Consider the following 16,707-nt stretch of genomic DNA (forward strand, 5'->3'; position numbering starts at 1 on the left):
GCTTATAAGCAGCGATTTCGGGGGCTGAAAAAGGTGCAGGGTCAATCCTACCGAGATTTTGCAAGGAAGAAAAGTGTGCTTTTTGATCGGTGGTGTGTGTCCAGCGAAGCTACTGACCTGGCGTCGATGCGTGAATTAATGCTGGTGGAGGAATTTAAGAACTGCATCTCCGAGCAGATTGCAGTATACCTCAGTGAACAGAAGGTTTCCTCATTACAGCATGCTGCAACACTGGCTGATGAGTTTGCCCTCATCCATAAAACCAGTGTCATTAAGCACGACCGACGCGATGACCTAGTGAAGGTTAGTGATGTGCCAGCTAGACAGTACCCAAAGGGTGAGGTACTTGTGTCCCATTCCAAGGCAAAAAGAAAGTGTTTTTTCTGTTTAAAGTCTGGCCATTTAATAGCAGATTGTGGGGCCTACAAACAGAAACAGTCAGTCTTGGGAGTTAGGAGTGTGCCAGCTAACAAAGTCAATACAGGCGTGGTTTCAAGAGCCAAAACAAAGCTCTGTTTCTTCTGCCACAAACCTGGCCACCTGATTGCTCACTGTTTGAAAGAAAACTCAAAGCAAAATCGATCTGCTTTCAAAAGAGTGAACTGTGGTTCACAAACCAACAAAGTTGCCAGTCCTAGGCAACAATCGGCGCATAATTGCTCAGTGGTGTCATTCGGTCACTGTCAGAGATCAACTAATTGTAATCTGCCACCTGTTGACTGTCTTTCGGGTCCAGATGACCTGCAGTGTGACCCATTGTGTACGACACAAACACTCAAACCTGCACCTCTGGGTAACCCGCATGCCTTTCGCCATGACCTAGTGAAGAAGCATCAGAGAAGTGATGCTGTACGGCCTTTTAGCTGCCTGATGGGTCCTCCATATGTGATGGCTCAAACACCTGGCTATCACTTGAGACACTATGTTGAGGGACTTGAGCCAACCCCGTTCAGTGTTTTCAAACCCTCAGAAAGGTCTTGGCAGAGTTGGCAGGGTATGCGTGCATGGTAGGTGATATGTTTAAAAGCTGGGTAGGACGTTCTGTGACAAACCACGGGTTTGTATATATGGGAGGGGGTGTTACGGCCCTAGCTGGGCCTCCTGATACTGCCCTTGTGTGGGTGTGGTGTTTTTCTCCGCCTCCTCCTCTTTTGCTCCACCCCTCTGTCTCTCTCTTGCTCTTCTCTCTCCCCAGGACACAGCTGCTTCTGATTAGCCTCGTTTGCCACCTGGGCCCAGTCAGCTATCACCTCTCTGAGGTCATATAAGCTGGGGATGAGCTGTGAACAGGGTGGGGTGTTCTCTGGTGTCTCTGCGTTGTGTGGTTAGCCTGCTCAAAGTGTGGAGTTGTGGAAACAGCATAGCTGCTTTGCGTGAGTAGTGTGGGCTTGTGGGCCTTGGCAGCAGTAAAGCCAGCTGCTGTTAGTGACAGGGTGAGCTTGTGGGCCCCTGGAAGTACCTCCTCGTGGTGTGGAGTTTTTGTTTGGTTGTTGTGTTCTTTGTTGTTGCAACCTTTTTTCTTTTTCCAAGTGTTATTGGTAAAACGGCGTTGCCGGCTCTTTATGTTAAGATGATCTATAATAAAGACTATTTTATTTACTGAAAACACTGGTCTGTTTTCCTTTCATTCTGTTCTGGACTCATTTGTTACTGGTCCCCTCACTCACATGCCTAGACCCTTTCGGGGGGAAAGTAACAATCACTCATTCGTACAGTCCCATTTCTATTCTTAAGCATCCTAATTTGCTGCACATCCTTTACTGCTTGATCTCTTAGGCTAGCCACTCATTGCAAGTCCTTTTCTCCGTCCAGCCTCACATACGACTCACTATAAGCCTTTTCCTTTGCTCTTGACACGTCTCTCTTTGTGGTATGGAGACTCCCAGTACTCCTGTCTAAATTCTTCATTTCCCTGATTAGTTTCCATCACCACTTCAGCTCTTCTTTCCCAGCTGTACTTTCCTTCCATATTCTTCTCCTTAATACCTTACCCACCCAGCAACTCCTTATTACTCATGTTTCCTTCACCTACATGCCCACTGAAGTCTGCTTAAATGACTACTATCTCACTCCTAGGAATACTCCCTACCTCGTCATCCAAATTATTGTAAAAATCATCTTTCTCTTCCAACTGACACGTTGTGAGGCATATGCACTGACAACATTCAGCAACACCTCTTTGGTTTCCAGCTACAAAGTCCTGCTCTGTCTGAAAACCTCTTCACCTCCACAACACTATTCACATACATTCCTTTTCAAGATTACCCCTACCCCATTACTATCTACACCATTGTTTAACAACTTGAATCCCGTTTACCTGGTGTGCTGGAGCCAACATTTACTAGACACTTTAACAGACATAGTCCCTATTCTAACCTACAGATCCCTCTTTTCATCTCTCTTGCTGCCTGCAAACATGTCTTCCACAATTTCATCTTCCTTTTGTCTTTGGCCAATAATAGCACAGTTTGTAGGAAATCTCATTTTTTAATCCACATTTGGTTTGCCAAAGATTGCTATGTCGGACGCCCTTTCTGACACAACCCTCCCTGAGCCCTGGCTTGGGACCAGGGTTCTCCCAATAAGTGATTGTCTGCCAAAAATGATTACAGATGCTTGTATGTGTTATGGCTAATATTCTTATTGATAGTGGTAAATATGCTGCAATAAGCTGGGTTTATTAAGAAGAAATGACCCACTTTGCAAGTATTCCTATGAATCTGTATTACTGTCTCTACTCTGTGAACAATCTAGTGTTTTTCGGACAGATAAAATATAATATAATAGTTGTTGCAATTTTTGTTGTCATCTTTCCCAGATCGCTCTTGAAGTAAGTAAATAAATAAATGTTTAAGCTTGGCATTAGGCATGGATAAATAAAAGATAAATAAACATCACTCTGCCATAAACTCAATGTATCTTCCACCTCGTGAACAGATTTTCCTTCTGACTCAAAATAACTTGATATCATTCACAAGAGACATGTTTGACAGATTAGGAGTCAACAAGTTATTAATAATCTTTTGGCACTCAGCACTAGGAGTACGCTGGTTTGTGACCCTACTCCGTTGTTGTTGTATTTGTTTTTGACAGTTTCTCCAACACACAAATCGAATTTTTGGAATGGCAATGAGTTTTATAAATGTTAAGCTATAAGTAGAATAGAATAGAATAATCCTTTAATTGTCCCACAAGGGGACATTTGGTTGTAACAGCAGCCAAAAAGACGCATATACAAACAAACAGTACACAGGACACGGAACAGAAACATACACAATTTTTACATCAAGGACAGTGGTTACACTATACAGAGAGTACTGTACAGTTATTAAATTAAATAAAAATAACTACAGATAAGAGGCAAAGCAGGTTGTAGTGCGAATCGATTAATTAACATATTGCAGTTACAGCGCAGATGTGAACATCTATGTTTGTTGGGAGCAGATCTGATTGTACAGTCTGACAGCTGCAGGGAGGAAGGACCTGCGGAAACGCTCCTTCATGCATCTAGGATGCGCAGTCTGTCACTGAAGGAGCTCTGCAGTTCAGCAACATTAGTAACATGTTAGTATGTAACATGTAACATAGTAAGTAACATGTTAGTATGTGCATGTGTACAGAAAAGATCGACAAAAGTGTAATTGTTGAAATTCCTGTCTTTTAACTTCGTCTCTGTGGGCTCCAAACCAGACTTGAACGCTTTGCAGTTCAGCAGATCTCTGATTGGTTGAACTCATTGAAAGCTAAGATTTTAACAAATGACAATGAGGGTAGACGAGTCACGTGGGTCGTAACGTCACGTCCGACTCAAACTACGGCGCGCGCTATCTTTAGTGTCACGCAGATTGAGTTACCGATCCGCTTGGTCGTTTCAGCCGTTAAAAACGTAAAATGACAACAATTCAAGACTTCTAGGAACGCTGGTGTGAATTTTTAACCTCTTAAAGAGAAGCTGGACTTGTATCTGCGGTAGGATGCCATACGTATTAACCATCGAAAACATTACCTGTTTCCGTTAGCAAAACATGTCAGTAAACAGACAAGCTAGCTGACGCTTTGCACTCAGTGAATTTATAACGCTAGCTTGTTGTACAAAAGTACTGGTAACGTTGTCTTTGCAGGCAAGCCTGTCTGCATGACATTTAAGATATTTATAATACAATTAGGCAAAGCAGAGTAACTGAAGTAGGGAAAGTTGTCTATTTGTAACTGATCAGAATGGATATAAAAGGAATTTCCTTGAATAGCTAATTGGTAAGAGGGCTTGGGAGTCATTTTCAGTGACTGAGTCAGTGATAACTTGGATGTAAAAAAAATCTGTTCCCTGGACCGCAGTGCACGTCTTTCATCATGTCCCAGACCAACACTTCTCTCTTGGACGAGGTGGTGCAGTGGAGTCAGGAAACCTGTCGCCAGGAACTCAAGTCTGTCCTGCCAAAGCTCACTATATCCTCTCTAATGTTTGTTGTTTCATCCAAGTTTCAACGTTGTAAGCTTATGGTTCATAGTGTCACCTGTCTCCATTACAACACTGGAAAAATAACCAAAAATAACATTAATCCTGTAGCTGAAATGATAAAATAGGTAGGTCGGCATTATATTGGAAATCACCCTGTAATGCATTTTTTCCCCTTAACTGTGTTCACTCTTTGCATTGTCAGTCTGACAGCTGGGATGATCACATACGTGAGTTTCCTAATTACACACTTAATAATTACAAACTTTGGTATGACTTGCTGTTTAAGTATAATATGACACCATTACAGGTATATTGAAGATAATTACAGACATGTTCCTCCCTCATATTGGTTTGCCAGACTTGGAGGATGAATGCTTCTCCAAGATCTTACCAAAGGTATCCTGATAATTGCATAATATGTGAATACCATCTATGGCATTTGTTAAAAAAGTGCTCTTTTATTATCAGATTGTTGATACAAGTAACTATTTTCTTTTGAATAACTGCTTTATTTCCATATTTTTTCCTTAAAAATTTATTTTTTTAATCTTTTTGAAAAAAAATAAATCTCAAATGTTTTCAGGCTGTGACGATGTTTGACAGCATGATGAAAGAAATCATGGACCAAGTCGGTGGACTTTCAAGTCAAAACACTGAACTTTGTGCCTTACTGAGGAATATACTGCAGGTATTGCAACACACTGCATTTGAAAATGGTACAGTGGAACCCATACAACTTTTTACATGCCATATAATTTGCATTGCTCTAAATTTTCTCCCAAATTAAACCCTGGATTATATTGTGACAAGAGTCTGTTCTCTTTTTCAGGCAATGATGCAGATAATTGATGCGCTATCCACTTGTGTGCGTCATGTTGGCTCATTGGAGGAAGCCCCTGACCTGGATTCTATCCGCTCGCTACCAGCTTGTATCCTAAAAATTCTGAAAGAAACATTTCAGCACTGCAAGGTCAGAATATTTAGTTTGCTGGTAGCTGTTATCTTTATAAATCAGGTGTTCTGTGAAGTCACTGCATGTGTTTTAGTTTTATAACATTAATATTAATAACCAAGCTGACTATGTTTTAGTGGCTGCTGAGAATGTACTAAGTGGTTAATTACAGAAATGTTTATATTACAGTTATACACAGCTAAATGCTGACGCTAATCTGAGAAGTGCAATTAGGATTTTTAATATTTGTTTCAAACACAAAAGCTGTCAAATTTAAGTGGTTGAAAATAATTCTAAAGAACATTCTTAAGTTTTTCCTCATCTTGTTTACACCAAATGTGTCATCAGTGCAAGAAATTGACTGAAAACAGATTTGAAAAGCATCCCATCATACTGCAGCAAGAAATATAACCACTTAGCAATAGGGGTGGGTTTTGATGATCGATTTATCTATTAAAATTGATTCTGGCTTGGATAACGTGATATCGATTCATTAAAATCCTGAATTGATTTTTAAATATAAATTTATTTTGCCCGAAATGCCAGAATCTCAGGTTAAACCTCACAAAATTTCTACAACCACCAAACAGCTTAAACAGTAAATGAGAGCAGGTACACGGATTCTGCACAAAGACGTAAACACAAAACGCGGACCCAACGCATCCGAATTTGTGAGATGTCGCTTTTCTCACCCGACGGCACTTACACGGACACGCCGTCGGGGCTGAAAGCCGACAGCTCACTGATTTTGAAGCGTCGGTGGGCGCTTTGTGTTTACGTCTTTTTTGCGCTCGATTCTGAAGCTGCAGGTTTTTATCTCTCTTCGAACAATATTGACTGAACCAGCAGCCAAAGACGATCCAAACTACGCTTCACATAAACATCGTCACAAATTTCCTCTTACTTTTGCTGCTTTGCTTCCACCACGATAAAATCACACTTCATGTAGATCTCTGTCTCTTTCGCTCTCTCAGGAACAGTTTCCCATCTAAAAATCTCTGTTTTTCACATTATTCGCTTACTTATTACCCACCAGTCTATGGTGTCTGCCGCTGTTTTTTGTTGTTGTTTTTTTTTTACTTACTTCCGACAAGAAAGCCTCATTTCTGCTGTTCAATACTGAACAAATGTAAACTTTTTAAAATTATGCAAAATTGCAAAATGCTTAGCTGTGTCTCTAATCAAGCCTCTGTAACTTTGCTCTGCTTCACTTCATTTTTGACTGCACAATATTTTTAAGGTCATCTGCTATAAAAACCCAGACCAGGAAAACCGCCTTCATGTTTTTCTGTGTTTTATCCTCAGTTACTTTGACACTAAGGAATCTGCTGTGATGCTCACACCTTTGATAAAGTCTCACAAGTGTCAGCTTCCTTTTTATAGATATAAAAATATCGATGTGTACTGATAAGTGATCAGAATTATAATATTTCTGACTGAGGCAAAATTTCCCCAATTTGAATCGAATCGTCGATCGAATCGATTCGGGACCTTGTGAATCGGAATTGAATCGATTTTGGAAATCAGTGACGATACCCAGCCCTACTTAGCAATGCAAAAGAACACAAAAGGAGTTACAGTTAATTTTAAATTGATTTATACCCCTAAAGAGCTTTATCTGAAGAAAACAGAATTGATCAAGCATATTCTGTCTGTTGTCCACAGGACAGTGAGGTGGTCTACTGTGGCCGTCTGTCCCTTGTGGCTGACTTGCTCCAGGGATTATTCAAGGAGGCTTATTCGCTTCAAAAGGGTCTTTTAGAGCTGCTGGATAAGATCTGCCTTGACAACAGCGCCTCAGATGAGGACGTCTCCGATATTGTTACAGGTGTGTTCAGTTGTCTGTGCAGGTAAACATCACTATGTGTTTCATATTTTCTCACTTTCTGTGCTCTTGAATCTTAATGCAATCTTCAGTTCATTTGACATATTTTTCATCTTCCTCAGTGATTCATAGTCTGCTGGATATCTGCTCTGTTATCTCCAACCTGGATGTAGCATTGCATGCAAACACGTGGAAGTTCCTCATCAAGTTAGTGCAATCAGTGTCATTAAACTTTACAGTTAACTCGATGAATTTTTAGTTTTAAGAGTTGGCCGAGTTTATTGGTTGTTATAACTATTTGAACGGGCTGTTATTTTGTTCAGAACGAGTCTGAAGTACCAGTCATTGGTTGAGGAGCATCTACATCACAGTGAAATCAGCAACAGCCTTGTTGACAACCTGCTGACATCCTTCCACAACTGTGTGGAGCTGGCTGAACAGATTAAACATGCTGGCCTACAGGTAGAAAACCTCTAATTATAAACATATGTATATTGCAATTCTCTCTCTCTTTCTCTTTCTCTGTTTACCTCTAAAATAATGTCAGTTTGTATTATATGCAAAGATTGCAGCTCAGCATATTTGTGTCTTTAGTGACTTGATGCCAACTGGGGTCACAACAATGACAGAGCAAATGCTGAGTGTTTCCTGTGCTGTAACCCTTTGTACTTAAAGAAGGACTTCGGTTTCTTTATAAAAGTGTAGGGTCACCACGGGGACCTTTTGTATTGATGCTGTTCTCTTTTTATAGGAGGCCACGCAAAGTCCAGAATACAAGCTGTTCCAAAAAAGTGCAAAGATGTGCAGATTTTTTGCTAACACTTTGATTCATTACATAAAGGTAGTTAAAATTATGATTTATTTCAGGTGTTTTTTACAGCATAAAAACGTTGGGCTGTCTTGTATCTTATCTCTAAAACACATTTCTTCTTTTTATCCTTTTAACAGGAGTTCAAATTTTTTCTAACAAAATCTTGTAGCTGCTTCCACCAGCTCTACCTCCAGATCTCGAGGTATCGGTTGTTTACATGTCATTTAAAAAAATAAATGGATACAAGTCACAGTTTTTAGTTTATGTTTAATACTGATTATAACAATGTGGCTGGTGTCTTTCAGTAAATTCCCTCCCAGCTTGTGCACTCCAGAACTGCCCATAGCTTTGTCTCAGGAGCTAAATGCAGCAGCTCTTGTTCCCATGGATGCCTTCCTGCTTCAGCTGTTGCCTTTAAGACCTTTTGCTGAAGCTGTCCTCCAGCAAGACCTGCGTAAGTGAAAGGTTTATCTTCTTGGACATTTTCATGATACAGTAGTGACCTTTTAAACTCAACAATTACAGTTTGTGCACTAATGACATTCCACTGGCATATGACACATAGTATGCTGCTCAAAAAAGGTCGTAGGAACACTTTTTAATCACGTTATACCATCAGGTCACTTACATTTCTGTGATATTGATATGGTCAGTTAAGAAGTGAATTGTTGAATCAGTTTCAGCTGATTTGATGTTAATGAAATTAACAGAGGTGCGCAGAAACAGACTTCATGAGGGTGGCGTGAGGGCCCAATGTCACCACGGTTGCTTTCAAAACTTTAACTGAAAGCTGACCTTTGTTACATTTGTATTTTGTTGTGATGTCGCTATAATGTTTGTAGATGCTGACTGTTAGAGATTGTACAAAATACTGTCTGCAGGTTTAAGTCCTGAACATGAGCTTCCGCACTGTCTGTTGCTGGTGAGCGTCATGGGACAGCTGGCCGGCCAACCTGAGGAGGTGCTGCAGCTTTGGTATGCAGGGAATCAGTTTTCAGAAGAAAATATCAGGTAATGGTTTTAATATGGTAATAATGGTTTTAATGGTAATAATGGTTTTAGATGATTTAATGAACAGTAAAAACTTTAAAACACTTGTTTTATTGAAGGACTTATTAGTAAAATTTACTGGTTTTATGAGTTATTAATATTGATCTATTATTGACTTGTTTGGTTCACAAAGTTAATTGTACTTTTCATGTTTTCACAGTGCAATTAAATGCAACTCCAGTGTAGCTGAATAATTATGAATATCAATTTAGCCTTTACGGTTTTACTATCAATTTATTTTTAATATGCAGTAATGTTATAATGATTACATCCCACATGGAGCAATCTCTTTTAAGCTGTTAGGAACAAACAGTATTAGTTAGCAGCCTTGGAAAAGGTCACATTTATGTGTGCTGAATTTAAAGTAGAAAATAGCTTCTTTTGTTGTGTAGTGTTTTTATGTCCTTCAGTGTGTCATCTTTGTCCCTAGGCTTCCTCTCTTCCAGGCCATCTTTACTAGTTTCCGGCGTTGCTATACTGAGCGTAAGGTCCCAGTGCTGTTGCCTGGGGTGATGTTGAAGGGTCAGGCACAAGTCCAAGTCACTCTGCATCAACACATCTGTGTGCACCTCTGTGCCAGTGTGGCTTGGCTTCCACCTGAATACTTCCGTGTACTGGTGAGGTCAACACAACACACACTGTTTTAAGCAATACTAGCAGAATGGCTCTTATACTGTTCCACTTAATGCATAAGGGACACTTTAAAACTGTTAATCTGATGTAATGTTTCATTTGTTGTAGACTGTAAATGTGAAGACCACAAGGTAGCATACAGTCATGGGAAAATAAATTACATTATTTGTTAATGATATGGTGTGACATATCAGGAAGTAATAATAATAATAATAATTAAAAGCTAGTACTTAACAGGTTTAAAAATGAAATACCTGAGATGAACAGCACGTGACATTACACCACAGCCGTGCAGTCTGGCAAAGCAAACCCAACTCATCACTCCTTCACTTGTGCCTGACAGCTGGTGTGAAGTGAGAGTGCTGTGATGCTGTGTTTGGTTTTTACAAAATGTGGTGCTTTCCATTATGATCAAACATCTCCATTTGGTTTGGCTTGTCTGTCCAATGCACAGTTTTTCAGAAGTCTTATGATTTGTTCAGGTGCCGTTTTCCAAACCGAAGCCATACTGCAATGTTCTTTTAAGAGAGACACTTTCTCAATATTAAACAAACTTGCTTAGTACATACTTGTTCAGCTCTTTTGTAACTGTATTTCTGTGAACTTTAAAATGTAACGTGCCGACTGAGGTTTGAAGAGTTAATTGAATGTAAATTCTGTGTTCTCCAATAGTCCACAGCACAGCACCGTCTTCCTGTATTTACTTTTGTTGCTCCCGCCCCAGATACATCTGGCCAATGAGCGGTGGGAACATTCTCATGTGGTTTGTAGTGATGCATTTTGGTTCGTGTGTGTGCGTGTGTGTGTGTGTGTGCGCGTGTGTGTGTGTGTGAACAAAACAAACCACAGGTAATAAGACATTCTAAGGACCAAAATTATGTTTGCTATGCACTGATATATAGAACCTTAGAATTGACAGATGATACCATGATTGTATCATTTTAATCTCCTTCCGGTAGTCCTGGGAATAAATCAAACCCAGCCTCTGCCAAGGAGTGAAATATGTTATTTATAATAATAATAATGGATTGGATTTATATAGCGCTTTTCAAGGTACCCAAAGCGCTTTACAATTCCATTATTCATTCACTCTCACATTCACACACTGGTGGAGGCAAGCTACAGTTGTAGCCACAGCTGCCATCGGCCCCTCTGGCCAACACCAGTAGGGTAAAGTGTCTTGCCCAAGGACACAACGACCAGGACAGAGAGCCCGGGGATCGAACCGGCGACCTTCCGGTTACAGATGCGCTTCCCAACCTCCTGCACCACGGTTTATACAAGCTGCTTCTGTCAAAATATCAACATGTTTATTACAAACAGAACTTACTTGAACTGTGGGTGCAGTACTCGCAAACAACAAGGACGTTATTAGCTTGGTCAAGAAGAAAGATTTCAGAAAGTATCCAATCAGGACAAAGCCTCACTTGAACCTAACCTGACCCCAGACCATACACAACAATTTCTAAATGGGTGATTGTGCCAAGTATTTATATTTAAACATACTAACAATAATATACAGCAATAGATCTACTTTTACAGTATACATAAAAAATAAAGTAAAATAGAATAAATTGCCAAATAAAAGGATTCGTATTTAAACTAATTTTTATTCTAAAACATATGTGATCATAAGCTCTTTATATTACCGTAATTGTCGTGCTATAAGCCGCTACTTTTTCCACAAGCTTTGAACCCTGCGGCTTTTAGTCAGGTGCGGCTTTTCTATGGATTATCCATGATTTTTGTCATATCGTAAGACGATTTGTTTTGTTTGTTCCGCTGTTGTACGGTACTACGTTGCCTGGCGGAAGGGCATGTGATCAGACACACAGGGGTTCAAGAGTGGTGTGTTGGTCACGTGTCCATCCGCCAGACAACATAGTGCCGTACAAGTAGCGCGAAAAACAATGCGAAAAGCAAGTTATGCTCAACTCCACCGGTGGAATCTGACAGCGTGGAAAAGTGTGAAAACATCAATGATCACCAACGGATTTCGAAGGGCTGGACTGCTGCATGATGGAGAGGAGGACACCGCCACGGCCCTTCTGAGGGTGTTCGACTGACACTGACAACGAGGATTTCTTTGGTTTTGAAAGTGACAACGAAGGAAAGGAGCTGAGAGTGGATGACGAAGCCACCCTGAGCCTGTTCGTATCCAACACTGGAGAAGGGGACTTTGGTGGTTTTAGTGGGCAGGAAGATGGTGGTGAATGACTGACTTTTCTTCTTGTTAAAGCCGTGTCACTGCACCTGAGCCTAAAAGGTAGTCTGAATCTATTTTTCTGGTGTGCTGTAGGTTATTGTTATGTACTACATTTGTTACTCATTTATGAAGCACAGTACATGTTTCCTACTTGTAATTACCGCTACTTGTACATATACCTAAAAGGTTATGCAAATATGTACCCGTAACTTGTTTTTCAAAATATTAATAAAAGGGGGGTGTGTCTCCAAACAGCCATCTCTTTCCTGACAATTCCCTTTGTGCATATTCTCTTACATATGATAAGTCAACATTGAAACACCTGCGGCCTTTAGTCAGGTGCTGCTAATGTATGTACAAAACAGGATTTTCCCCTGATTTTAGCTTGTGCGGCTAATATTCGGGTGCGCTTTGTAGTCCGGGAAATACGGTAATCACTGTTAAAGACTGAAAATACATTATTAGGTTGTGTGTAATCTCGTGGTGACCATTAGCAGTGTGTCACTGCAGGATTTCCCTTGATTAAAAGCTTGTTATTCTTTCGTGTTTCTGTGATAGCTCAGTATTATGCGTGTTTTTTGTTTTTGTTTTTTTTTCAATTTTCCCACCCTTCTCCGGTTTATCTGACTTCCCCTCTTCTTTATTTCCTCAGGAATGTTGCTTGGTTGACGCTGTACTTCAGGCTGATACTCAAACAGCTGTGTTGGCAACAGATGTTTGGTGCTTTACAGCACGGTGAGAATGAAGAGTAATGTTACTTTTTGGTTTTTTTTGTTTTGCTATGAGGGACCTTTAGACTAATTTCAGATATTGCTTGTGAAGATTTTGTTTATTAATTGAATCAAATGCTTTTTTTTTTTGGTCTTTTAAATCTGTGCTGACAGGTATGGGACAGCAGAGCTTTGCCTACATCATGTCCTCCTTATTGCTCAACTGGTATGTAGAGACCGGCAAAATGCACAACGCACAAACATATTGATTTGAAAGTGAGACGTCACAGCAGACAGTACTTCACAACATTTTGAAACTAATGAAATAGATTGGAGCTGATAATAATAACAATTATTAATTAATTCAATCATAATAATTCATGTGTCACTTTCAGTAGTGCACAGATCTAAATGCAGTTGCGGTAAAGGAAAAGAACACACAAGATTAGGAGTGTAATCCTACATCTGAAGCTTGCCTTCATTAGTTTGGAGAGTCTCTAAAATACTTTAACTATGGCCCGACAGCCCCTCTCAGTCTTTGTCTCATGCATCACTCCTCAAAAAATAATGTCTCAGTTTAAACAAGCAGATTGTCAGATTAAGCTGGACGTCACAGGCTAACCTTTCTCTTACCTGTTTGTTTTGGTGCTTTCACTCAGCTGTTCATCACCCCTCCCTGCTGCTCCCCTTCTTCTCTTTCAGGTGAAAGCATGTGCCACCGATTGTTACCAGTCATCACATCTGGGCACGCTGCTAAAACGCATGGTTTTTCTAATGACGCCGAACCATCAGGTTAGAATCCCCAGGAGCAGTGCGGAAAGATTTCAGGGAAATATGAATTATGCTAGAGAGTCAGCCCACACTGTATTAAAGTAAATCACACAAAGGCTTTTGCTTAATTTACAAATAATGAAATACATGGATTCATATTTAAACATTAAAATGGTTGAAAAGCTGGTGTTTTTTCTTATTGGGGCCAATTAGAGGCAAAGACAAACATGTAAAATGCTGGACAGCAGAGCAGCACTGATGCGTTACCGGAGTGATGAGCAACATTCTCACATATGAGTTTGTAATTGAAGTCCCACATTCAGTCGAATTAAGATGTAGTCCCTGTGTACAAGTGAATCCTTGTACCATCCATATAATTTGGAGTAGAGTGCCATTTTCTGGGTTTAGATGATGCTTAAGAAATCAATAGAAACAACTTCAATGAATAAAAAAATAATCTTAATAAATAATGTCTTCTCCCATAATCTTATGTATTTATTTTCACAGATGGAACTGGTGTCACATTTTCCACCCTCTGAGATGGAAAACCTTCGAGTTTGGCACCATGTTCTCCTCAGAGCTCTTTCTCAGGACATCTGCCGGCAAGTAGTGACAGAAATCACTGGTTTAACTCAAAAAGTGCTGGCTGACTGGCAGAATGGAGGATACAAACTGGGACAAGTCGACAAAGTGGTAAGGACAACCTTAGCAGTGGGATGTAATGGGAGTCTTGCACCCCATCGCTGAATCTTTTTAGCATGGTTTTATCAAGTGAAGGCCTTTTATTGTTTGTGCAAAGGACAAAACAAAAGTCAAAAATAAACTTGCACTCATTCATCCTTATTATTATAGCCTTGCATGCAACAAAGACAGAGTTATTTGATGTACAAACATTAAGGCTGCAGCCTCGTTTGTACTTGTGCCGTGACGATGGCAGCTTGACTATAAATATCAGCAATAAATGATGTTTGGACTGTGATAACCTTTTTCCTGCAATAGACTGTTAGTGACCTTTCCATTGTTGGCCTATGAACTCAGAGCTTCCAGTGAGTAATAGTTACGCAGCTGAGATTAACACAGAATGGTTAATGGTTGTTTTTATTACTGATCAGTCCATGAAAACATAATCTTGTGTGAATTTACAAAGTTCCTCCTGTTACCAGAATGCAGTGCTGATGTCTCTCCTATCGGTGGTTCGAGGCCAGTCCTCTCCCGAAGAGCCGTGTGTGTTGTCTTCTGTGAGGATGGTCACACAGCTCTGGTTACGAATGAGTCCAGACCAGGTAGCAAACAGTACACGCACAAACAGGTGGAGTAAATGAGAAGATGCAAGACCAGTAAACTGTAACCTGCCATGCTGTAGTTGCAGACCCACCCTGTGCTCCAGTGGACGCTGCAGCTTCTCTTGTCACTGTCGGCCATTTTAGTGAAGCACATTGAACCTCACGTGATTTGTCAGGTGTGTTGTTGGCCATCACGTTAACATTTAAAGAGGGCAGAATAAATTTATTGATGTGTGCGTCTCTGTGTGTGTGTGTTATCCCAGGCTCTGGTGTGTCTGGATGCTGTGGTTTCTCAGAAGTGTGCAGATTGGTTACTGCTGGCTGCTTTGGAGTTTCTCTGCTCTCTGGGGAAGATTTTTGTCCCTCCTGACAGCCAGGTGATAAAAGACTTTTTACAAATGATGATTTTAATTTTGGTTTACTTGTCTTTCTATTGTCTTCTTTAGCCTACTGTTGTTGCTTATAGTTGCTCCTAAAGCTGTGAGCCTGCAAGATAGATAGATACACACATTTTGTTGTATAAAGGAAAGTTCGTGATAAGAAGCAAATGATAATAACCATTTTTATTTTCTTAAAATAAAAATAATAGAAACAAATTAAGCATTTTCTCAGTTATGACCCGTTTTGGTTCCAGAGTCAAATTCTTCCGAGGCTGAGTGGCCTGTTTGGAGTCCTTTTGGCTGACGAGTCTTGGCTGTTGCACCAGCACACCCTGGAGGCCTTTTCTCAATTTGCAGAGGTATTAATTTATAAGTCTAACATAATTTTCATATTACATTAAATTCATACACTGTTGAAGCTTAAACGTAACCTTGATATATCCTTCTGACGTCAAAGAATACAAACCACGAAGAAGTAATCTCTCAGAGTTTGAGTGTCGAAGAAACCAAAACCAAAGTGGTTAATTATCTTAGCAAGGTAAGGGAAATCTATTATTTGTTCATGAACATGTATATAAAAACGAAGCATGGTGAAGTCGTCATTTCTTTTGCTGCAGACGGTGAATGCGCAGGAAGGCAATGAGTTACGGCTGGAGAGGCTCAAACATGAGACACAACACATCAAGCAACACAATGAGAAGCTGGAGTGTAGCAAAGAAAAGCCTTTCAGCAAACCACCTTCTGAAGTTGTTCCAGACTCAGAGGTTAGTTTAATCAACTTGAAATGTATTCAGTGTTTCTGAATATGCATGTTCATGCACAGTCTTGTCTCACATACACGTTTCATATTAGTAGTAGCCGGCTTATATTAATTTAAAGCTACCAGAGCATAAGGAGACAGTGCACATTGCACAAAAGCAGCCTGGATTCTCATATTTTATTAGATGTCAGAGATGATCAGAATCATTTATTTTGCTAAGCATAAAAAACCAAATACTTTGTTTAGCAGTAAAAGATTTGAGTGAACGCATCCAACTTCAATGTGACTGTTTGATTGGAAGTCAGCTTTGTCAGATATTCATAAATATGGTAGTGGGTAAGATTTGTGTTTTTGATATTTTTATCACAAGATTTTGCTCTCCAGGTTCAAACTGTGTCCTATGAAGTACTATAGACCATGAATCATGTTATATAAATAACAGTTTAATTAACAAGACCTTTATCTTTTTCTTTAACTATTCATCCCTCTCAGCCATGCCCTAAGAGAGCTCGACAGGAGAACAGCGCAGAGCAGGAATACAGCCGCTATATCCAGACAGCTGAGAGTGCTTTAAAAGCCCTTCAGGCTCTCACTGATGGTAAAACTAACAGTAGTGCACCACCTCCACAGTGGCTGGACTCCAGACTACAGGAGCTCCAGACTCTCCTAACCCACATCACTACAGTCAGACCCAGCAGCTCGAGATAGTTTTTCATCTCAGGGTGTTTTCTTTCTGTATGGAAAACCCACAAAGTCCCCACAACTTTTGCTGGTATTGAAAATGGTTTCTCTCTCTTTTAAAAAAAAAATGTTAATCTTTGTTCTTTTTTTTTTATTAAACCCGTTTCTGAAACTTGAAGCATTTCA

General features: G+C 40.0%; 1 protein-coding gene across 3 annotated transcripts; it reads left to right on the forward strand.

Annotated features, from left to right (window-relative positions):
* The first annotated feature begins 3,789 nt into the window (after positions 1 to 3,789).
* Positions 3,790 to 16,699, forward strand: firrm (fignl1 interacting regulator of recombination and mitosis). Of its 3 annotated transcripts, none has more exons than XM_086282379.1 (25): positions 3,790 to 3,969; positions 4,336 to 4,446; positions 4,647 to 4,686; positions 4,767 to 4,855; positions 5,043 to 5,147; positions 5,289 to 5,429; positions 7,077 to 7,239; positions 7,359 to 7,443; positions 7,560 to 7,698; positions 7,988 to 8,077; positions 8,185 to 8,249; positions 8,353 to 8,501; positions 8,929 to 9,058; positions 9,528 to 9,714; positions 12,589 to 12,671; positions 12,821 to 12,872; positions 13,349 to 13,438; positions 13,925 to 14,110; positions 14,581 to 14,700; positions 14,781 to 14,876; positions 14,964 to 15,077; positions 15,335 to 15,439; positions 15,538 to 15,618; positions 15,698 to 15,844; positions 16,333 to 16,699. In XM_086282379.1, exons 2-25 carry the CDS (start codon positions 4,351 to 4,353, stop codon positions 16,546 to 16,548), a joined length of 2,769 nt encoding a protein of 922 aa, XP_086138505.1. In that variant the 5' UTR covers positions 3,790 to 3,969; positions 4,336 to 4,350; the 3' UTR covers positions 16,549 to 16,699. The 3 variants fall into 3 exon arrangements, with proteins under 3 accessions (XP_086138505.1, XP_086138506.1, XP_086138507.1); XM_086282380.1 differs by lacking the exon at positions 3,790 to 3,969 and adding an exon at positions 3,989 to 4,254; XM_086282381.1 differs by lacking the exons at positions 3,790 to 3,969; positions 4,336 to 4,446 and adding an exon at positions 4,480 to 4,584 and having other exon boundaries at positions 4,662 to 4,686.
* The last annotated feature ends 8 nt before the right edge of the window (positions 16,700 to 16,707 follow it).

The sequence above is a fragment of the Aulonocara sp. 'chitande type north' Nkhata Bay genome, linkage group LG23, assembly GCF_057382095.1.
Source record: "Aulonocara sp. 'chitande type north' Nkhata Bay isolate Kocher_YH1m ecotype deep benthic linkage group LG23, A_spYH_male_GT1.1, whole genome shotgun sequence".
Lineage (NCBI taxonomy): Eukaryota > Metazoa > Chordata > Actinopteri > Cichliformes > Cichlidae > Aulonocara > Aulonocara sp. 'chitande type north' Nkhata Bay.

What these genes read in the sequence shown, in the direction of transcription:
- firrm (XM_086282379.1), top strand. Translation starts at nt 4,351, where the DNA reads ATGTCCCAGACCAACACTTCTCTCTTGGACGAGGTGGTGCAGTGGAGT. An exon ending in AAACATTTCAGCACTGCAAG is followed by an intron (nt 5,430 to 7,076) that starts GTCAGAATATTT and finishes TGTTGTCCACAG; the next exon opens with GACAGTGAGGTGGTCTACTG. An exon ending in ACGTGGAAGTTCCTCATCAA is followed by an intron (nt 7,444 to 7,559) that starts GTTAGTGCAATC and finishes TATTTTGTTCAG; the next exon opens with AACGAGTCTGAAGTACCAGT.